General features: G+C 45.7%; 1 protein-coding gene and 1 long non-coding RNA gene across 2 annotated transcripts; one reads left to right on the plus strand and one right to left on the minus strand.

Annotated features, from left to right (window-relative positions):
• Nucleotides 1-520: 520 nt before the first annotated feature.
• LOC308585838 lies at nt 521-13,252 on the minus strand. Its single transcript, XR_014007615.1, has 2 exons — nt 13,138-13,252; nt 521-693 (listed from the first exon to the last, which is right to left on the minus strand). It is a non-coding gene; the product is annotated as an uncharacterized lncRNA (long non-coding RNA).
• On the plus strand, nt 3,052-18,097 carry LOC308585793 (dual specificity phosphatase 29). Its single transcript, XM_081191914.1, has 5 exons — nt 3,052-3,179; nt 7,801-7,917; nt 13,157-13,365; nt 15,418-15,638; nt 17,788-18,097. Exons 2-5 carry the CDS (start codon nt 7,882-7,884, stop codon nt 18,036-18,038), a joined length of 717 nt encoding a protein of 238 aa, XP_081048040.1. The 5' UTR covers nt 3,052-3,179; nt 7,801-7,881; the 3' UTR covers nt 18,039-18,097.
• The last annotated feature ends 5,799 nt before the right edge of the window (nt 18,098-23,896 follow it).

The following is a 23,896-nucleotide window of genomic DNA, read 5'->3' on the forward strand; positions in this document are numbered from 1 at the left end:
GATCTGTGTGGGAAACACTTTCGCAACCCACAGTGCCCACAACCCGTCTGCGCATGTGCGGGTTGCGATACAGCGCTTCTGCGCATGCGCAAAGCACGATTTAGCACATCTGCACATGCGCAAGCGCCGAAATCCAGAAGTAATCCGTTCCGGTACTTCCGGGTCCAGCGCAGTGCACAACCCAAAACTGTGCAACCTGAAGCACCTGTAGCCCAAGGTATGACTGTAACTGACTTTTTATTTCTGTTCTTTGTATATTGTTTTATTGCTATGGCCGATGGCTGACGCAAATAAAATTCATTCATTCATTCAGTGGGGAGCCACTGCAGAAAAGGCCTATTTTCATGTTGCCACTCTCCGGCCCTCTCGTGAAGGAGGCCTCAGAAGATGCTATCAGGGTCCGGGTAGGTTCATATGGAAAGAGGCGGTCCCTAAGGTATTGCGGTCCTGAGCTGTTCTTGTAAACCACTTAAGAGGTTTACAAGCAGTATAAAAATTAAAACAATAAAACAATAAAGACTACTGCCTTTCTTAGTATTTATGTAATTATAGGTGGGTACTCAGTCATGTGCATCCTGACCTGGAGTCTGAAGAGGAACAATCAAGGCTTAGGTTTGGCAACTCAGGTAGCTAGGCCAGAATGCTTCAGTTGCTGGCGTCCAACTTCAGAAAGTGTAGATCTGAGAGCATTTCCTGACAAAGCAGGGGGAAATGGGAGACACATGGTATAACATAGTCGCTTGACCAGCTTGGCTTCTAAACTGTTCATATTTTCAAGGCAGCAACAGGAGAGGTGGAGAGAGAAAGAGTTCACTGTAATAAACAGTATTGTCTCCGAAGCAGAATGCTTATCCCTAGGAGCCAAGACGGACTCGGAAACATTTGGTTTAATTCTAGAGAGGCAAAAGGAGCATGCATTGTTTTGACAGGAAGGAATAAACAAGAGTATTCATTTCAGTTGAATATTCCAGACACTCAAGAAGGTATCAGTAACAGAACAACAAAAAGCCACAATCTATTCATGCTCATACAATCCAACTGGCTTCCAAAAGCAAAATTTATACTGCAATTCTGAAAACGGGAACATTTCATCGTTCACAGAAATAAAACCACAGGGCCACAGGTACTTAAAGAACATCCAGTCTGACTCTCAGATTAAGAGGCTGGTTCCTGAATATACTAAGTGGCAAAGAGTCAGGATGTTAGCTGAATTTTGCTTTGGTCACCCTGTTGGAATAACCAGCGCTCGACTTTAATTTATATATTACAGAGCGCAGCAGCAGCTTTGAAAAAGTAGCAAAGTTAGTAAAAATATTTAAGCTAAATGTGGTTGCTACGTTAAGAAAACGATTTAACAACAACAACAACAATTTGAAAACAAGGACAAGCCCTTCTGTAATTGATGGCAATCATTAATAAAAATAGACCATACTTTATATTTTGTTTGTTTGAAGCATTTCTGCACTGCTCTTCAGTCTCCCAAATCTATTCTAATTCTTCCATTGCAAAATTTGCCCTTTCAGTGATTTTCCTACACCAGTTTTGCAACTTGCTAAACTACACCACTTGCTGGTTACTAAAATCTGGGCAACTCTTCAAAATGTTTTATCTTAATTCGAATTGTGGTTTACTTAATATGTCATTTAAATGTCATAACAAAGGGCTGTCGATAGAGAGGGAAATACAGAGAATTTCATAAACACTCAACTTACAAACGCATTAAGGTGCCTTAAACCAACTGAGACTCTGTTGGTTCATTTAGCCCAGGGGTCAGCAAACTTTTTCAGCAGGGGGCCGGTTCACTGTCCCGGAGACCTTGTGGGGAGCTGGACTATATTTTGAAGAAAAATTGAACGAATTCCTATGTCCCACAAATAACCCAGAGATGCATTTTAAATAAAAGGACACATTCTATTAATGTAAAAACACACTGATTCCCGAACCGTTCGTCTGCGCCATTTTGACCGTCTGCGCATGCACGAGCGGCGAAACCCAGAAGTAACACACTCCATTTCTTCCGGGTCGCCGCAGCGCGCAACCCAAAAATACTTATCCCAAAGCTACTTCAACCCGAGGTATGACTGGAATGGAGATGTAAAAGATTATCATAAAAGATGCAGGAGGAAATGACTAACAATAGGACCCACAAAGAGGAGGAGGGAAGACCAGGAGATTCTTTGGAATCTTGTTTTTATGTTGTATGTGTGATTGTAAAACTTTAATCTGAAAAACCAAATAAATTAAGGTATAATTTTTTTAAAAGAAGAATCAAGCTCTGGGGTTGGGTAGGACCTCTGGCGAGAAACCCTGGGTAACTGCTGCAGTCTAAGTAGACAATACTGGGCCAGCTGGTATAAGGACTCTTGGTAAAGGTAAAGGTAAAGGTCCAGTTGCAGATGACTCTGGGGTTGCACGCTCATCTCGCTCTATAGGCCGAGGGAGCCAGTGTTTGTCCACAGACAGTTTTTCCAGGCTATGTGGCCAGCATGACTAAGCTGCTTCTGGTGAACCAGAGCAGCTCGCGGAAACGCTGTTTACCTTCCTACTGGAGCGGTACCTATTAATCTACTTGCACTTTTTTTGGCGTGCTTTCGAACTGCTAGGTTGGCAGGAGCAGGGACTGAGCAACGGGAGCTCACCCCGTCGCGGGGATTCGAACCGCTGACCTTCTGACTGGCAAGCCCTAGGCTCTGTGGTTTAGATCACAGAGTCACCCGCGTCCCTATAAGGACTCTTATGACAGATAAATAATAAAGACTTATAGCGTTAGGAGGCACAGAGCAACCTTGGCAGCTCCGGCGAGTTCCATACCATTGGTACTGTGAAAGGGATAGCTGGTATGGCCTCTGACCCGAGGCTAGCATAGGTCCAAATATGCCTTTTTGCACACGACTGAAGCCTGCACGACACACACACGAGCCTCTCTGACTTGAACCCTGATCTGCTCCAGCAGCCTGGAGTTGCTGAACGGCCGAGGCCACCGGTTTCAGGTCACATTAGGGAGTCATTTTAGTAGCAGATGTAAAGATTCTCCCCTTTGAGTGGGTATCACACAAGGTCAGTCAGCAAATCCTGCTCTAAAAATAGATGCCAGTTTCAAAGTTGGCAAAGATTTCCTTTGCCGTCCCTGTCACACTCCGAAGATCCACGCTACCTACAGCTCCGGGATAAAGTCACAGGTAAGGCAAGATGAGAGAATGCTCAACTCCCTTTTCGCCCTTTCCCTTAAAAAATTCTGGGAGACGACAACCAGGCAAGGGGGGGAACTGAGTGTTTAGGCTGTCCTTTCAAAGGAGCTGCTGGCTTCTTAAAACCATTTCAGGGCAAAGGCATGAGTAACATTAGAGATCCATTCATTTGGGGATACAGTGAGGTCATTCAGCATTCCAAAATATTATACAATGAGCTGCACTTCTTTCTTTCCTATTGGACGAACCTTTTTATCGTTTATGCTAAACGGAGATCTGTTTTGGGAGATTTTTAAAATCTACTCTGGGGATCTTTTAGATGCTCTCCCCTCCCTTCTCCTCTGCTCCTCGGCTCTTTATTTTCTTTCAATTCCCCTTCCCTTACTTCGAATTCTGTTGCCCTGCTTCTACTATAGATGGCTTATGTCTGTCATTCAGGAAATTTTAATGCCTTATGTCAGCCAACCCAGCTGAACTGGCTTCACGTTAACCACATGTGCTGGCAGTGAAGACCAAGTGCGAAAACGATTTTTAAGAAAGAAATTGCTGGCCTGGAGAATATACGAGCGAGTAGAGAAGGGATGCAGACAGAGGGTAAAGGAATAGTGGCATAAAAGAGATTATACTCAAACTTGTTTTAAACTACAACTGCACAAGACAAACACAGAAAAACCTCTTCACAATTTCCCCTTCCCCTAAAGAAACAACCACCAAAAACAATATCTGAGAAATTAGAATGATAAGGATTAAATTAACTTTTGTTTTGTTTTGTTTTAAGAAAGTTAGAGGGGATTATTTTCAAAGAATCTGTTGCCATTAAATCAACCCAAAATCAATTCGGCAGGATTCTTAGCAGCATATTTTCAGACATCGATCTTCCATTCATTTTTAGCTGTTGTTGTTTTAGTGGGAGATCTGAAGCAAAGTCATCCCTGCACCATGAAAACTACATTGTTTGCAAATATTGCATCTTTGATCAAATAAGCATATTGAAATCCAGGGCCTGCCTTCTCTCCTAATAAGTGACAGGTACATAGTGAGCCATGAGGCTTCTTTGGGTGGTTGCTAGGATTTGCAAAATATCATGTAACCAGAGTAGCACTTTAAGGTCTCCACAGCAGGAGTGCCATTTTGAGAGGGCAGTGGGGTTGTTGCACCTGCTCCTATTTCTCCTGCCATGCCTATGGCTCCGCTTTAATACAGAAATTGGGTAGCTGATCTGCGTTGACAAAATGTTGCTATAGTTATTATGAGCTAGAAACAAAAAGTAAATAAATACAGTGGTGCCTCGCAAGACGAAAAGAATCCGTTCTGTGATTCTCTTCGTCTAGCGGTTTTTTCGTCTTGTGAAGCAAGCCCATTGACGGATTAGCGGATTAGCGCTATTAGCGGCATTTAGCAGCTTTTAGCGGCTTATCTGCTGATCGGATCAGCTGATAAGCGGCTTAGCAGCTTAGAAAAAGGGGGGAAGGGGGGAAAGCCAGCAGGAACTCGCAAGACATTTTCGTCTTGCGAAGCAAGCCCATAGGAGATTCGTTTTGCGAAGCACCTCCAAAACGGAAAACTCTTTCGTCTAGCGAGTTTTCCGTCTTGCGAGGCACTCGTCTTGCGGGGCACCACTGTACTCCGAAAATGCATTGCTTCAGCATTATCCATTTAAAACTCAAATATATCCAAAAGATGACCCTTGGACCTTATCTGAGAATCTTGCTCTCCCACCCCACCCCATTCATCAGGCCTTGCAAGCGTCCCAGAAAAAACGGGACAGGACATCCAGTTTTCTCACGCAAGAGCACGGTGGCCATTGGGGGTACTGTGAACTCAAGTGATTTGCGCTGAAATCTCACCCCCAAAAATGTGCTTTTTGAGGGGAGATGCAATTACGCAACCCTGTGCAGTGCTCCAAAATGCGCAAGCACGTTCCCCCCCCCCCCCAGCACGTCTTTTGGACTCCATCATCTCGCACAGATCACAGACGCACATCCCGGTTTGGGGACTCAAGAGGTTGGAGGGTATGAATTCAAACACACAGTCTCTCTCCATAGCCTACCAATGCCTGATCTGTGTGCTAAGCATGGGCAGCCTGATCCACAAGAATTCTTTTGGCACAGACAGATCCTATGGCAGTGCTCAGTCCTGCCTCAACAGAAGGGTCAGCAGCTAACATGCATTCTGATCTGTACTTGAGGCACGGAAGCAGACACAACAGACCCCTGTGTTGGCTCCTGCCCTCTACCTTGCGCTAGTAGTGTAGGACTAGTGCAAGGAGCTAGACTTTTATGAGTCAATGTTGCTGAAGTAAAAAAAGTGTGAAGTCAGCTTTACAGGTATTTAGGGAATCAAAGAATTGTAGAGTTGGAAAGGACCCCAAGTCCAGCCCCCTACGATGCAAGAATATGCAGCTGTCCCATACAGGGATTGAACCTGCAACTTTGGCATCATCACACTCTAACCAACAGAGCTATCCAAGCTGATTATCTTGTGGAGCAAGTTCAGAGTAAACCATCCCTCCTGGTGCTTTACACCAGCCTCCCCAAGCCTGGTGACTTCCAATTGTTGTTGGACTAGACCCCACCTTCTTCCCAACCATGGACCATGCTAGCTGGAGACTGGTGGTTGCCAGAAACCTAACAACTCCTGGAACTCCAGGCTGGAGAAGGTTGCTTTTACAAAATCCACCCTGCCAATGCATTTTGTAACAATAGCCATCTTTCCACCTGGAAGGTGGTGCGATGAAACAGGAGGTTTGGCATAAGAGAGCAGGTGGCATAAGATTCAGTCTGAACCCGACTAAAGGTGGCCATTGTGGCATCACTCTGGCACCCTCAGAAGCCTGCTGTGACAACTCTGCAAGGTGCTTTAGGGACAAAATCGCTTGATGCCACAGCTAGAGCAAGTCCAGTGGTGGTGTTTAGAGCATGGTTTGTTCAATCTATACTGGATCAATTTAGATTATTGCAACCTGGGGGTGCGGAGGGCACGCTGCTTGAAGTATAGCTGGCCACCCGGCTCCTTGACCCTTGTCCATTTTTGGCTTCTTAGAGCTAGCCATAGGGGGCTGACTGGGTGGGTCCAGGAAGTGATTAAGGCTTTGTTGGAGAAGGGGGAGATACAATCTGCCTTGATGGAGGTGGTTGAACAACTACCAAGAGTCAAATATCCCCTTTGGGGGCAAAGTGGTGGTGGTTCAACTTCAGGCATGCTTGGAAGAAGCTGATGACTTGGATCCATTCCAGTCTGGCTTCACGCCTGGTCATGACACTGAAAATGCACCCATCACCTTGGTTGATTGCTTTGACCAGGAGAGATGGACAGCATGGCACAGTTTGTTCTTCTCCCTCTTTCAGCTGCTTTCGATATTGCTAACTACAATATCCTTCTAGAGCGGCCCAGGGAGGTAGTGGTTGGGAGCACTGTGCTTCAGTGGTGGATGTGGGTGGCGCTGTGGTCTAGACCTCTGAGCCTCATGGGCTTGCCAATTGGAAGGTCGGCGGTTTGAATCCCCACGGCGGGGTGAGCTCCCGTTGCTCTGTCCCAGCTCCTGCCAACCTAGCAGTTCAAAAGCACGGCAGTGCAAGTAGATAAACCGCTGCGGTGGGAAGGTAAATGGTGTTTCCGTGTGCTCTGGTTTCCATCACAGTGTTCCATTGCACCAGAAGTGGTTTAGTCATTCTGGCCACATAACCCAGAAAGTGTCTGTGGACAAATGTCAGCTCCCTTGGCCTGAAAGTGAGATGAGCGCCGCAACCCCATGGTTGCCTTTGACTGGACTTAACCGTCCAGGGGTCCTTTACCTTTTACTTTCATTCAGTGGTTCTGTTCTGGGATGTTTCCAGAATGTGGTCATGGGAGCCAGCTGTCCAGTGCCATGGGAGTTGCCCTGTGATGCCCCACAGAGTTCCATCTTGTCCCCTGCGCTATTTAACATCTAAATGAAGCCTCTGGGCGTTGTTATCAGGAGATTTAGAACTGCCATCAATTTGCAGATGACACCTAGCTCTATCTCTCAATCTTCACCTGAATCAGGAGAGGCAGTTGATAACAACAACAACAACAACAACAATTTATTATTTATACCCCACCCATCTGGCTGGGTTTCCCCAGGCACTCTGGGCGGCTTCCAACAAAATATTAAAATACAGAAATGCATCAAACATTAAAAGCTTCCCTAAACAGGGCTGCTTTCAGATGTCTTCTAAAAGTCTGATAGTTGTTCTCTTTGACATCTAGTGGGAGGGAGTTCCACAGGGTGGGTGCCACTACTGAGAAGGCCCTCTGCCTGGTTCCCTGTAACTTGGCTTCTCACAGTGAGGGAACTGCCAGAAGGCCCTCAGCGTCCGGGTAGAACAATGGGGGTGGAGACACTCCTTCAGATATACCAGACTGAGGCCGTTGAGGTGTTAGACCATTGCTTGGAGGTGATGGACTGGGCATGGGCCAGTAAGCTGAATCCTGAAAGACCACCTTCATCCTTACAGACCCTCTCAGGTGCTGAAATTAACAGAGCGGGCCTTCCTGTTTATTCCACTACGCTCAGAAGATTGTGGGGTGGTGGCCTGGGAGAGGGCATTTTCTGTGGCATCCCCTAAGTTGTGGCTCTCCGTCCCCACAGGGGTGCACCTGGCCTCTTCATTAGACAGCTTTCGGGGAATGTTGAAGACACACCTCTTTTCCCAGGCCCTTGACCCTTGAGATGGGCATTTTTAGGACCCACCTTATTTCTGTGATTGTAAGTTGTTTTGAACTGTTTTTCATACTGTGTTTTGATTGTTCTAACCCACCCTGGTATCTTAGGGTGAAGGGCAGGTAATTAATACAACAGCAACTTCCTAGCAAACAGATCAGGATGAATGCCCAATTAACAGGCTGCCTGGAAGCAATGTATTTGTAAATAAGTTTATAGGAAGCATGATGACTTCTAAAAACAGACAGCAAATCCCCAGAAAATAGCACCCTCCCCAACAGAATACTCCCAGCTTCAACTGTAGAAATAAACCCACGGCTCTTACTCTCTCTAAAACTGCTGGGTTTTGTCTCCTGATGGGTCTCTCTCTAATATCTTGAGAAATTCTGGGCCATCAGGAGACCATCACTGGTCATTAGCTTGTATTGGGGCTCATCCACACTTCTGCTTGTACCATTGCTTTTCCCCAGACAAACCCGCTCTTTACTGCTGAATCAGAGCAAACATCAGCAGGGTTTTCTGCGGATTGATGCTTGCTCTGATTAAGCAGTGAAGAGCAGCTTTTCCCAGGGAAAGTGGCAGGGGAAATGCTAGAAAGTGCCTCGAAAGCACAGGACAAGTGGAAAACTGCTCAGCCCCATGCTTTCTAGGCACGGGACAAGCAAATTGTGGACGAGTCCTTGATGAAACATCAACCACCATCCTGGAAAACAAAACTATCAGTCCACAAATGATCAGACAGCACCTACACCAATGCACTCCACATTTAATGCAAATTGGCTGGTGTGTGATCTGGGCTTTGTCTATTTGGATTATGATGGTGGAAAATGGTCAGGCTTCTTTTGCCTTGAGCCAGAGAAGGAAACAAATCATCTTCCCATGCCCTCTGAATTGACTCATGACCACCGAGCACTGAAAGCAGACAGCAACAGGGAACAAGGAGTACCATAACTGTGCACCTGGTGAACAGCTAACCTCAGATCATGGCCCTCCAGTTGTTGTTTGACTTCAACTCCCATCAGTCCAAGCCAGCATAGTTAAAATCCGAGATGGAAGCTGTAGTCCTGCAACAGCTGGAGAGATGCTCGTTGCCCCAGTGGCGTAGCGTGGGGGGTGGAGGGGGGGCCGGCCGCACCGGGCGCAACATCTGGGGGTTAGGGTTAGGGGGCGCAAATCCACGGGTTAGGGGGCGCAAATTACTTGCCTTGCCCCGGGTGCTGACAACCCACGCTACGCCACTGCGTTGCCCATCCCTGCTCTAGATAGTCAAAGTTACACGGAAATGAAATCTGTTCTAATAGTTACCTTGCAAAGGCATTCAATATTCCCATGCAATTTCTGCAAACCAGCCAGCCAGCCAGTGGATAACCAAGTATCATGGAGTTTGGTTTCCAAGGTATGAAAAACCTACCCCAGGAGACCACCAGCCAAACCATGAACTGATTTTACTTTAATTTGTCCATTAAATTTGTTTAAAACGTCATCCTTTATCACACCTCTGTTTGACAGTTATTTTTGTGAACTCCTCAAAAGCAATGGCCTCTCCCAAATATCTTCCGCAGTAAAGACTGAGACAGATTTTTTTGCATGTATTCAGTTTCCGCATCTGCCTTTAGTATTTCTTTCATGCCTTATTCTTCCAAAAGTCCCACTCTCTTACTTGCTACTGTGGCGTTCGTACAGAGCCCCCAGTCGTCTCACGGACTATTGACCTGTCCACCACTAATCCGCTGCCACCAACCAGGTCTTCCCTGGTAAATCACTTGGTCTCAGTCAGGTTCTCACGTTAACAAAGAAGAGTGTAGTTTACTGCAGACACAAACAAACTTTAACTGCATTCCAAACATTGTTACTCTTTATCTTCTTAGTCTTATTTTATCCTGTCCCTAACTCTTCTACCTCCCCTCACACAAGAAGCCACTGCACTGTCTCTCTATTTCCAACTGCCTGCCAACTACATTTCCATCTGCCTTTCCCAACCAACCAACCCACTAAAACCAACCAACTAACCACACCCAAACCTCGGGCGAAGCCCTTTTATAAACAGGTGGGTTCCGCCTCCGGCTTTCCTATTGGTCTACATTTTAACCCTTTCTCTCTCCCCTGTACAGACATTTTCAAACGAATGGGCAAACACCTGTCTTTTTAATGTACAGTGGTACCTCTGGTTACATACTTAATTCGTTCTGAAGCACCACTTTAGCTAATGGGGCTCCAGCTGCTGCCATGCCGACGCCGCGTGATTTCTGTTCTCATCCCGAAGCAAAGTTCATAACCCGAGGTACTATTTCTGGGTGAGCGGAGTCTGTAACCTGAAGCGTATGTAACCCGAGGTACCACTGTATTTAAATATATGCTTTGCCAGAGTCGCCTAAACACTATGCTAAATATAGCATCTGTGACTTAGCTCTCTTTTGACTAGATCCAGATTTGATTCCAGATCTGAAAAATTTCCTCTTCTGAAACTAACTGAGTGTATGAAATTTTCTGAACAATTTCCCATCCACATACCTTTTAAATCTGGGAGCATTCAAGTCATTGTTCCCAAGTGATTTGAGGTCTTTCACGAGATGCTGGGTATTGCTTACACAAATGTGTCTCTTGACCACGAACTAAATTTGCATTTATGCAATCAATTTGATGAGCGTGGAAGTCATTCTCGTAAGATCTCCTTTAGCTGCTTCTCTGATTTTTTTTAATGTCTGTAAATCACCATCAGAACTTGGTTTAGGGGAGTATTACTATTTTCCTGCTTCTGCCTGATTCTACAGCTAAATCTGTTTCTTGTACAAGTTCTGATTTATGGCCCTCTGTGCCTTCTTTGACATATATATCAATGCAACTCCCAACCCAATACAACTTTACTCTGCCCTTTTCATAGATTTTAAATCTAGAGATAAGCATCTTTTTGTTCTGCTAGTGTTCTCTGATAAGCCCAGAGAAGCCTTATTTTTTCCTGTAAGCAAATGTCAGACACTCTGCTTCCCCCAACTTGGCTCAGTCTTCTAGCATTAGCATAGAAACACATACATCGTGTGATCCTTCTTGAAATGTTTTCATTGTGCGTCATTTTCCCAGTGACACTGCAGCCTATTTTATTGTCTGCCATTAGTTTCCATGTGCTCACTGTCAACTTCTATCCTCTCTTCATTGATTTATTGCCTGTCTGTAAATATACCACTTTCCTGCCAAGGCACTCAAAGCAATTAGGGCCCTAATGGCAGCTCAGAATGTTTTAGATCATCTTCCCCCAGCGGATGAGTCATCTTGAACGGGATGCCATTCGGCTTTTCTCTGGAAGTCAGCTGAAAAGCTGCTCCATAATTGTAATACGATTATAATTATCATATTATCATCACACCAGAAATCTGGTTCCATTACAGGAGTCAAGGGCACAACATTACCAGGAAGTTGCCCTATTCCATCCCCGCCGAAATCAATGGAAGCTCAACAAGACAGCAAGGGTAGGGCTTTCTTACTTCTTGTTGTTTAGTCGTTCAATCGTGTCTGACTCTTCGTGACCCCATGGACCAGAGCACGCCCGGCACTCCTGTCTTCCACTACCTCCCGCAGTTTGGTCAATCTCGTCCTCTGTCGTCCCCTTCTCCTTGTGCCCTCCATCTTTCCCAACATCAGGGTCTTTTCCAGGGAGTCTTCTCTTCTCATGTGGTGGCCAAAGTATTGGAGCCTCAGCTTCAGGACCTGTCCTTCCAGTGAGCACTCAGGGCTGATTTCCTTCAGAATGGATAGGTTTGATCTTCCTGCAGTCCATGGGACTCTCAAGAGTCTCCTCCAGCACCATAATTCAAAAGCATCAATTCTGACAAAGCCCTTGAAATCCAGCCATTGCTTCTAAATTGGAGTTTTGAAACCTCAACACAACACTCACAGCCCCTGCCTGCTTGAGGGGAAACCCTATTTGTTCTGTCCTACCTATTGGCAAACACAGCCAAAATTCCATGTTTGTAGATGCGCATTATTGTGAGGGGAGAAGCTTCGCCATACAAGTCCAGCCACCGAGAGCTTGTCTGACATTGTTTGGGTCCATAAAGAAAGGTAAGCGGGCGTCTCAGCTTTACCTCATCAGCAGCCTTGCTGTAGGTCACCATTATTGTGTTTGCTATGGAAATGACCAGTTTAACTGCCTCACGATGAGCATTCTAAGCCATAAGCCACCCACCGGTTAGACTCTCTTGGAGGAAGCCATATTTTACATATGGAGATTGACTAACTTCTGGCTCAGGAGGTTACCTTCAGAAAGGGGGAACAGGTACAATCCTAGACAGCTCTTTCTCCTCTCCCCCACCCCAATTAAAATGTCACCCTAGACAGCGGCGAATGCAAATAATGGGGCTGGGATCAGCTTTCTTTTAAAGCACTTGAAGCACTTTGTGAAGTTTGGCAAACACAACCCCCAATTACTCCACGGTATGTGTGGTGCTGTTTTTTTAAAAAAAAGATTTCAAATAGAGCCAGGTACCTCAAACCTTATGAAACACAAAAGGGATTTGGATGTCAGGTCCTCAATATTTGACTAACCTTTCTCACAATACCACTGCTTCGGCTTTTTCATTCCAGAGACGAGAGGTTGAGTTGGCCAATATTTTAAATTTTTCATTATAAGCTCCTCCAGAGTCAAAGCAGAAACATATGTTCTGCCTGAGGGCAGAGTGAAGCTGAGATGCCTCTCATCCATAATCTCGTTTAAATTACCCCCTCCGTGCTGCAAAAAGAGGGGGGGGAGCACCACCCAGAGAGGCGCTTTTCATCAGTCAAAAATTGTCATATAAATAGCCTTATCCCCCCCCCCCTTTTAAAAAAGCAGTCCTAATAGGCCTGTTGTATGGTACAACAGGTGGGACGTGGGTGGCACTGTGGGTTAAACCACTGAGCCTAGGACTTGCTGATCAGAAGGTCGTGGTTCGAATCCCCACGGCGGGGTGAGCTCCCATTGCTTGGTCCCTGCTCCTGCCAACCTAGCAGTTCAAAAGCACACCAGTGCAAGTAGATAAATAGATACCGCTCCGGCGTTTCCGTGCGCTGCTCTGGTTTGCCAGAAGTGGCTTAGTCATGCTGGCCACATGACCCAGGAGCTGTACGCCGGCTCCCTCGGCCAATAAAGCGAGATGAGCGCCACAACCCGAGAGTCGGTCACGACTGGACCTAATGGTCAGGGGTCCCTTTACCTTTACCTAGGGTACAACAATGCCAATATAATCTCTAGGGAGAACTGTGTTCACTTGGGTCTCTTAACAGCAACCTCACCTTCTGCTTGGTGTTGCAGGTTTTTGGATTTTGTTTCCTCCGTCATCCATCAAGCTCTTCAATGGCCCTGAAGTCTGGGAAGATCAGTGCTTACGCAGCCGTCAAGGTAGACCCCAATGGGGACTACTGCACCCCTGGAGCGTTTGACCTGGAAAGGCTCTTCTGGAAAGGCAGCCCAAAGTACACCCACGTCAACGAAGTCTGGCCCAACCTCTACATAGGAGATGAGTAAGTTATGCCAAGACACATGGCCTCTGTAGTCATGGAGAGCATTATGCCTGTAATGACTGGATCACAGTGGAAATGTGGCTCTGACATCATCCTCTCTGGGCTATGCTTTGCACATGCAAGTGTAGATTCTCTGTAGCATAATTGAAAGGTATTTCTGGGGCAGGAGGGAAATAAAGGGGTTTAGAGGTTTGGTAGGTGGCCTTAAAATGACCCATCAGAGAATAATAATAATAATAATAATAATAATAATAATAATAATAATTATTATTATTATTATTATTATTATTATTATTATTATTATTATTATTATTATTATACCCCGCCCTTCCCGGTTCAAAAGCCAGGCTCAGGGTGGCTAACAACAAATTTAAAACACTTAATTATAAAAGCAGCATAAAACACAGTATAAAAACATGACTAACAATAAAATTAAAAAATCAATTAGATAATCCCCAGGGGTAGCTGGCTGGAATTGGTCCTACTTGGGCCAGCGAGGAGGCCAGGGGAGAATTAGCTGTGGGGTCTCAGAGCGAGTGGTCTTCATAAAAGGGGAGGGAGATGGAAGAGAAGAGAAATAAAAGATCAGGCTGAATTCAAATTAAAAGCCAGGCGGAATAGCTCTGTCTTACAGGCCTGACAGAAGGAGGTTAAATCCTGAAGGGCCCTAGTCTCATGGGACAGAGCATCCCACCAGGTCGGAGCCATCACTGAAAAGGCCCTGGCCCTGGTGGAGGATAGTCTGACTCCCTTAGGGCCTGGGACCTCTAAACTATGGTTATTCTTAAGGTCCTCTGCGGGGCATACCAGGAGAGGCAGTCCCGTAAATGCGAGGGCCCTAATTTGTCCCTTCTTCACAATTCTAACCACTCCCTGCCTGTTTTATGCCAGCATTTGCTTGAAATTTGTGCACATACTGATCCCCTGAAGAGCTGTGTATGGAGAAAAAGCAGCTTGGGTGAGAGATGATTTTGAGTGAGAGAGCATTGGTGGAAAAGACACCCCGGAGTCTTCCCTTCCCCGCAATGCTGTCTCTCTGCTCCAAACCAGAGCCTCCCCAAAGCTGCTTTACATTAAAAAAGAGAAGAAACCCACCCAAAACTTGCATGCATTTTGGTGCAACATCTAATTTGCCCTTCATTCCTTTTGTAATAGAATGCTGTTGTAGACACTGCCCAGAAGGAATGAAACTTTTACAAGCGCTTTCAGACATGTAATAAACAAAGCTTCGGGTTTCATGGGATGCTACCCTTTCCAAAGTCTTTTACTGGGGAGCTGCAAGAATGTAATGCCAGGAATTGGACACTTTTGTGAAAAAGCAGATATTTAAAAATAGGTGGTGCAGGCTCCTTCTTTTCGGAACCAATACTCATATTGAACTTGTACAGAAATGTTTAAAAACTGCTTTATATTTAAAAGTGGGTGTCCTATCATGCAAAACTTTTTTTTAAAAAATGTGTTTTTAAAAGAACACATGGATTTCACTATGTGGCACCTTAATTAAATGCCAGAGCCAGAAACCATCAATTCAGACACAATATATCTATCAAACTGCAAAGCTGGAATCTTTTGCCCAACGTCGGTCTCAAAGCCATGAAGGCGTGTCTCCACCCCTACCATTCAGCCCGGACACTGAGGTCCAGCTCTGAGGGCCTTCTGGCGGTTCCCTCACTGCGAGAAGTGAGGTTACAGGGAACCAGGCAGAGGGCCTTCTCGGTAGTGGCACCCACTCACTATCTGACTTTTAGTAAACATCTGAAGGCAACCCTGCTTAGAGAAGTTTTTAATGTTTGATGCTTTATTGAGTTTTTAATATTCTGTTGGGAGCTGCCCAGAGTGGCTGGGGAAACCCAGCCAGATGGACAGGGTATAAATAAATTATATTATTATTAATATGTTGTTGTTGTTGTTGTTGTTGTTGTTGTTGTTGTTGTTGTTGTTGTTGTTGTTGTTGTTATTATTATTATACTTTGAGATTCTCATGCCATGCCAACTGAACTATGCCATAACCGCAGAGCCCTTGCCTAACAGCCTCTGATTGCTTTGACCCAGGAAAACAGCCCTGGATCGCTACAGCCTTGAGAAAGCCGGCTTCACCCACATCCTCAACGCAGCCCATGGCCGGTGGAACGTCGATACGGGACCAGAATACTACAGGGACATGGACATCGAGTACCACGGGGTGGAGGCAGATGATCTGCCCACCTTCAATCTTAGCCAGTTCTTTTACTCTGCTGCTGAATTCATCGATAGAGCACTCCGGAATGAAACAAGTAAGGAAAATGGGCTTCCGTCCGGGCGTTATCTGCAACGGCCTAACTGGCATGGTGTGTGAGGCTGCTGAACCTAAGACCATCACCAGGCATGGGTGTTTTCTCTAACCCTGTGATCCTGTGTCCATATGGGTGGGAGGAGGCAATCTCTTGCAGCTACTACAGATGCTGCATCCCTATCTGCTCCTACTTAAATCACACTCATTCAGCACCGCTCCTTCCCATGTGTGGCTATGCTGCTTTATTTAAAAAAATGGACACATAAACTAGAACAAGCAATCAAAGAACCTCCGAGTATACGCAGAAGACAGAGCATAAACAGCCTGCTCCCAAACACTGCAGGCAACAAATCTCCCACTTTGAGCACCTCTTGTTTAAAAGCTAACCATTTGAGTCAGCTGCCTTAATGCAGGACCTCAAAATAGCATAAGCTCGTGGCAAGCGCTCCAATCCTGCCAGAACGCTTGGCCCACTCCCTTTCATGGGCAGTGGTGGAAGCGACGGTGGTCAAGGGACAGAACTGTTTCACCTACTGGAGCTCCACACCACATGTAGACATGGCGAACTGGATACACGCATTTGTCACATGTTACAGTGTGCCCCTTTAAGAGAATCTAGTTCTCCCAAAAATGAGTGGAGTCTGGGATAGAGTCTCCATAAGACTAGATCCACTTTGAAAACTTGCGCTGCAACAGCCAACCTGCCTTTCTCAGAGGGCTCCTCCACAGGACCAGAATAAGACAAGAGTACTTTGAAATCCTTGGGACGTGGGTGGTGCTGTGGGTTAAACCACAGAGCCTAGGACTCGCCAATCAGAAGGTCGGCGGTTCGAATCCCCACGATGGTGTGAGCTCCCGTTGCTCGGTCCCTTCTCCTGCCCACCTAGCAGTTCGAAAGCATGTCAAAGTGCAAGTAGATAAATAAGTACCGCTCCGGTGGTAAGGTAAACGGCGTTTCCGTGCGCTGCTCTGGTTCGCCAGAAGCGGCTTAGTCAGGCTGGCCACATGACCCAGAAGCTGTACGCTGGTTCCCTTGGCCAGTAAAGCGAGATGAGCGCCGCAACCCCAGAGTCGGTCATGACTGGACCTAATAACCAGGGGTCCCTTTACCTTTACTCCTTTACTTTGAAATCCATGTACCTGAGCTGCTCATCTAGGACAGTCCTTGACTCTGCATGGGCTTTTCAAAATCAACCATCCCTACCACACATTCACGAACCGGGGGGGGGGGATTCCTCCTTTAGTTGCAGTGCTTATGAGCCTGGCAGAGTGCTTAAAGGGTTAAGACTGGGGGTAAGGTATGGAGACCAGATCCTCTCTAGTCAAACTGCAAAAAAGAACAGTGCCACACCAGAATAATTCATGTCATAAATCATAAACCAATCTAAATATGAGAAATAACTCTGCTATTTCTGACCCAAACCAAATCGTTCTTCCCTTCCACCCACCTCCAATTTCCCAAACCCCCTCTTCTTGTTAAACCAGGGGCTGTTAACCCCCATGTCCCAGACCAAGCAAAGGCCTGATCTGGCTTTTTTCTCTCCCACTCCTCCAAGAATCCAATTTTTGGAAGTGGCAGTAAAAAAATAGGGGGGGGGGAATTAAGTGTGTCGCTGAGTTGGGTGACCCAAAAAGCCTGATGAGGACGCAAATTGCCCTCCTCAGTCACCATTTACATATGACCCTGTGTAAGTATAAAAATAAAGGTAAAGGACCCCTGGACGGTTAAGCCCACTCAAAGGTGACTATGGGGTTGCAGTGCTCATCTTGCTTTCAGGCCGAGGGTGCCGGCGTTTGTCCACAAGACAGCTTTCCAGGTCATGTGGCCAGCATGACTAAACCGCTTCTGGCACAACAGAACACCAGAGCGCACGGAAATGCCGTTTACCTTCCTGCCACAGCAGTACCTATTTATCTACTTGCACTGGTGTGCTTTCAAACTGTAGGTTGGCAGGAGCTTAGACAGAGCAAGTGGAGCTCACTCTGTTGCGCGGATTCGAACCGCCGACCTTCCGATCAGCAAGCCCATGAGGCTCAGTGGTTTAGACCACAGCGCCACCCGCTCCCCTGGATTTGCCCAACACCAATGACAAATGGAGAAGTGCCAGCGGCAAAGAATCTGAATGGTTTCTTTTTCTTCACTTCCACAGGCAAGATTCTGGTCCACTGTGCCATGGGTCGGAGCCGCTCAGCTGCCTTGGTCTTGGCATATCTGATGATTTACAAGAACATGACTGTGGTTGATGCCATTGATCAAGTGCTGAAGCACCGGTGCATTCTCCCAAACCGTGGCTTCCTGAAACAGCTCAGAGAACTGGACATAAAGCTGGCCCTGGAGAGGAGCAAAGCCACAAACGGGATGGAGTGTAACCAAGAGACCAGCACAGAGACGGAGATCTAACATTCCCTATTTTCTAGAAAAGAATTGGTTTTAAAAAGAAATGGGAAACTTGAAAACAATTAGGCAAAGGGAGTCATTTGTTACCAAGTAAAGCTGGGGGAGTAGGGGCGGGGAAGAGACTCAGTAGCACTTCAAATGCCTTAAGCGTATTTTCAGCTTGAAAATGCACTAACATGGTAGGAGGTCTTCAAAGAAACTTGCATAGGAACTTGAAATACACAGAGAAGGCTTCCTTCATGCTGTTTTTCAGAGCTTTCTTTTACAGAGGAGGGGGCTTGGGAAGAAACCTGATAACCCAGTCACCCAAAGAGTCAATCAACAGTGCATAAGAAGAAAGGACCAAACGGGATTTACGAAGAGTCACTGCTGGAAACTGTTTGTCACTTGTTTTAACTTTGTGGGTCAGGAGGCCTGCAATTGCTCTAGCGTATAGTCAAAAAAGGGCATCTCTATATTTCAGTACACACACACATACAATATTGATAGGGTTGGTAGATGGACCTTGCTAGGTCATCTGTCTCCTGGATGGACTTCTTTCAAATCTCACCCTCAAAAACAGTATGAGAGTCTATTTTCTTATTTACATAGACTCCAATGAACACGTGCAAATGGTCAGCGACCACCTTTTCCATTGTGGGAAAAGGCAGCGACTCTTAAAAGCCTATTGGCAAATCGCTTTCTCTCTGCATTATCATGAATGAAATGTTCAGAGACTATGCCTATCCTGGTCAGGGTAAAGCTACGTCGCAGGGGCCAATAAGGTCATTAGCAGAGGGACCGAAGTCACTGGATAAAGCCCAGCACAAATTTGAGAGCAACTGTCCACACACATCTTTACCCTAACTGGTCCTCCACCCCAACAGGGATACAGGAGGGTGCAAACTCTCATTTCAAGTACTAGGAGCACAATAATGTTGTCTCCACAATGCCCTCTTTGGAGGACAAGTTTAGAGCCCATTGCAAAAGTTGTACATCCATTGTGTTTCCTTCCCAGTACCAGTTTTGATAGCTGCATGGTTGTAGAAACCAAGGAAGCCTAAATATGTGTGTTGGACTCACATCCACAACTGTTGGGAGTGACTTCAACCCTGCATGTGGCTGCTGATAACACTAACAAAACCTTTTATCTTCCAGTCCTGAAACACATATTCCACAATGGAACACAATATATGCCCAAGCATAGTTTACAATTCCAACCACTTCTCTTGGCTTCAGCCTTCAACGAAGCTACAACGTATCTGGATTGGGGCACCAATGTAGTGTCCTCCAGATGATGGTGGATGTTAATCAATCAGCCCCAGCCAACTTGACCACTGGTCAGGGATGATGGGAGTTGTAGTCAAACAATATCCAGAGAATACCATGTTGACCACCTCAGTTTTAAACAAAGCCATCTGAGCAACCACTACTCCAGAGGTCTTCTCTAACCAGCTGTCCAGCATCTGCAAGGCTGGTAGCTTCAGATTAAATCCAGAACATCTCCCAGAAAACAGCTTCTTATAAAACCAAGCTTAACATCCTCTGAACGGTTTGCAAGAGCTACAGTAAAACTCAAGTCTCCTTCACTTTTATTCCACATCTTCATGAAGAGTTCCCCATGTTACACCAAGACCCTCTCTCCATTCAAAAGGTATTGCCTTCTGTCTACTGTGACCTTCACTTAGTCCTTGATCCTCCTACCATTCTAATTTAGTGCAACTTCCTTAAAAATATGATTTCCATGCACCATGTATTCTGGCCTGACAATGCTGAAAGGGTAGGAACATGGCTACTGATACCATGCATCACTTTTGACTGGTACTATCAGAGAGACAAGAGAGATCAGTAATTGCTGCTGATGTTTGACATATTGTTAGGTCATAACACTGAATTTCATAATCCTGAAGGATGTGGAAGGCAGCCGAGCTGTCACGGAGAGGTCCTCTAGGAGCCACACTTAAAAAAAACAAGTTGCATGGCAAAAAGTATGGTATATGTGAACCTAGTCTCTGTTTCTTCCAATGTGTGTACAACTCTCCCTGCACCCCAAGCAATTAAGGCTCTCTTTAGCAGCTGTTTATGTCACAGGTCTTTGGGTTCTCATATATCAGGGTTAATCAAAAAAGGACTAAACAGTGCTAAAGTGTTATTCACCTGTTAGCAGGCAGGGCGGTTTGTTTCACTTCATAGTACTAAGTGCTCTGTGAAGGGGGTCTCCCCACCCCACCCCAACAAAGGTAGGGAAATGAGGGACCTTGGCAGGGAAAGCTCTATAACTCTTATCAGCATGAGAGCTGAAATACTAAAAGCTGTGATGAACACAGCCAGCACCTCCATCCATGATGTTCCACGCTTCCCAGTGACCTTTCATTCTGGGAAACAACTGCACTTTGGTGTAAGGTAAGCAAGTCCAGCCAATAATTAAGGACCAATCTGTGCCGTACAATGGTCTGATGCTTCTAGCAATGTGAACAACACAAGGTACTAGGAAGGCTCACGTCTAGGTCATGGGGTAGAGCCAATAAAATAGAATAATAATAATAATCCAAGTTTCTAGATCCCCCTTATTGAAATACCTTCTCTTAGTGACCAGGGTCCAAGAATGATGAAACGAGAATCTAAAACTTTTGCCAAGCATTGTTAATACAGGCAACGTCTTTACATTTCGACATTAATGACACACACATTTCTCCCCCACCTATTTTCCCTATTAACAAGAGCTCTTTGAACTTTACGCCTCAGTTTTCTCTGGCAATTTTCCTGCAACAAAAACTTTCACCTGCTCATTTTGCCTCTGACGGCTGATGCAACTTTGCAAAAGAGGCTGATTTCAAGTTATGATTCAGCAGAAACTTGCAAGGCATTCATCAACCAAAGGATCCTTTCATACATTAAAGTATATTTTTAAAGCTGTGAAGTGTAAATGCATCAAAAGCATGCACTTGGAAATATTATCTTACAGGTACCCTGATAGAGGTACATGACAACATGATTGTCCATGTTGCAGGTAGACTTAAACATTGGGTTGCCTCTGTATGATGTGATGCCACAGGAGTGTGAAATGGCCAGGGGGGGTTTCTGCAGTGGAATTTCCTGAACCCAAAGTCAGGCTGCAACACTCAAGCTGATCTTTGATTCCTGTGTTAATTGCTAAGACCCTTTGAACAAATAAATTCTGACCACAGTTTAGCAGACAGCTAGAAAAATGTCTCTTAAACGGTAGAGGAATTTTCCATTCATAATAAGGCTCAAGACAAAGTATCTGGTACTTTTAAGTCCCCCCACATTAAGAGAAAAAGGCATTTTTCTTTCAGCTGCAAAGAATGATTTCTATTCAACACTGTAAACTATGTTCCTGCTCAGCTCCCATTCATTTATAGAACTCATGCAAGAGTTTGCCACCAAATTGTACCCAGAGCTTCAAATAACACACATCTGTTGTAGACGCACAAGAGAATCCAAAATTGCAGTGTTTGTTTTTTTAAAAAAACAGGCTAATTTTGATTTATTAGGAATATGTTTCTTGGGCTCTGCTTGCTGTGCAAGACAATGACAGACCACATTGACGCTTTGTCTGGGACTTGTAGCACTTCAACACAGAATATCAGGATCCAACACTCAAAATGGATATGCATTTTTTCCTGCTGCTGCATAAATTTGCTTGATGTGTACTGCTGAGCAATAGTATATATTTTCCCCACATCTAGCAGTCCCATCAGTCACAGCTGCTTCAAAAGGAAAATACTCCATTTTATATTTGCATTCAGAGACTGCAGGCATGCAAAAACACACTATGTAGGGCCATTCTGAAAGCAAAGAGTGTTTGTGTAAGGCTTCAACACAAGAGGGGGAGAAGGGGGAATCCCTAACTTTACAACAAGCGACACCCACCAAAATAAGCTTTATTACATTTTGCAATAAGCATTTAAGCATATCAACAACCCATTCCACTGCCTGTGAGCTTTTCTCTTCTTTTTAAAGTCAAAACAAAGTTGCAAAGTGTCAGAGCAAGTGCTATAAAAAAGAAATCTGTCTGATATTTTATTACAAATACATCTCTGCAAGAATTTGAAGTAGCATTTCCAATTAATTACATTTTCCCAACAGCAAAAACGTTAAACCCAACATGAGTGCCAGCCTAACTACTCCCCTTCCCCCAGCTACAGCACTCATTTGGAATTTGAAAAAAATCAACAGTGGTTAAAGTTCCCTAACTTAAGAGCTAGCTGCCTGTCAAAATGTGTATTGCCGTGAGCTATGGACCTACAACTTCTTCCTGTTGCCACCATCAGTCTAACCCAGAACTTCCTTCTCTGGTGATTTTTATTTGTACGCTCCCATTGATTTCCCCATTCTTTTATTCTCAAATTCCTAATTAGTCTTCTGGCTGCACCTAATTCTCAATTCCTAGGTGCTGCTATCTTGAGACAATTCTCTGGAAGCTGCATAAACCAGCTGTGGTCTACTTGCTTTGTGTATCCTGCAGTTACCACAACTAGGCACAGGTCCCACGAAACTGCTGAGCCAGAGAGGAAAGGAACACAAAACCATTTCACTTACTTGACACGGCTGCCAGTTCTGCTGGGCTTTTCGAGTCATGTTTAAAATCTTTGTAAGCATCGATTCAATTTTTAACAATCAGGAGACACAACACCGCTCAAGGCTAGTGTGATGGCCTGGGAATTGGATTCAGAGGCTGAACCTGAGGAATCCCAGCCTGCACAGGAGTCCCCACCTCCAGGACCGGCTGAGCCGGGGCTGGGGCTTGAACCTGAAGGGCCCTCACCTGTGCCGGATCCTCAGAAGCAGATACCAGCTGAATCCGCTCTGGCTCCAGTAGTGATCAAGGACCCATTGCCTGCAGGTGCTCCACTCTCAGCCCTGTCAGGGGAAGTTGAGGTTGCCTCTGGGTCCAGTAACCCTCCATCCTCTCCTGAGCTGCAGAGTTCTCGAAGGAGGAGTGCTTGCCTCCAGGCAAGGAGAGGCGAGTCACCTGTGGACCGGGGCTGCCCTATGCCTCAGGGCAGATAAAAGCCAGCCAAGCCCAGTCCCAGGTTTCAGGAGCAACATTGTTGGTAGCCTGTTCCTGCCGGCACCCTGTCCTGCTCTTCTGCCAGAGTTCCTGACCTCACCTTGCCTTGGACCCCGCTTCAGCCTTGACGGACAGCCTCCATACCACACCCACACCCTCGACCTCGGACTGGACTCGGACCACGCCGCACGGTTACTCCCCGGGACCAGCACAGCTAGCTTGCATTTCTGCCAAAGCATTGGCTACAAACGAAGTGAATAGGGCATGGTTGAAAGTGGCGTGGAGGTACCAACACCAGGGTTCAGAAGCAGAGAAGAAGCAGAGGAGGAGGGCAGGCCTGGACTCCTTTATCAGCAGAGACACTGTCAGGTCCACAGAGGAACGATACACTTCACCATTAGAAGGGCACACATAACCTTAACCTGTTGGGACTGCAGTCAATCCGGTGGACTCAAGTAACCATGCCTGTAAACCATCTGGGAAAAGTTCATAGCTGTTATGGAGCAAACTATGATAATGGATGCACTGGGATCTTGACATGCGAGGCTAGTTCCCCATGGATCTGCAGATCAGACTTGGGCCTCTTAGGGTACCGTGTTCCAGACTCCTTACCGGACATGTCAGATACACTTAAGAAAGGTGCATTATTTTTGTAATCACTCTTTCCCTTGTAAGGCAATATGCCTGCAAAAGCAGATGAGTATTTCTAGCCGAATGAGGGACTGCATAAATGCAAAGATGAATGCACATTTCCCAACTGATCCAGGAGTGGAATATACAATTGAACGAAATGTACGCTTTTTGGGGGGGGGGGTAGAAGAGGGGAAGACTGAATCTTCCACTTCTC

Source organism: Podarcis bocagei (genome assembly GCF_964188305.1).
Source record: "Podarcis bocagei genome assembly, chromosome: 4".
Lineage (NCBI taxonomy): Eukaryota > Metazoa > Chordata > Lepidosauria > Squamata > Lacertidae > Podarcis > Podarcis bocagei.

What these genes read in the sequence shown, in the direction of transcription:
- LOC308585793 (XM_081191914.1), top strand. Translation starts at nt 7,882, where the DNA reads ATGGGCATTTTTAGGACCCACCTTATTTCTGTGATT. An exon ending in AACCTCTACATAGGAGATGA is followed by an intron (nt 13,366 to 15,417) that starts GTAAGTTATGCC and finishes GCTTTGACCCAG; the next exon opens with GAAAACAGCCCTGGATCGCT. An exon ending in AGCACTCCGGAATGAAACAA is followed by an intron (nt 15,639 to 17,787) that starts GTAAGGAAAATG and finishes TCACTTCCACAG; the next exon opens with GCAAGATTCTGGTCCACTGT.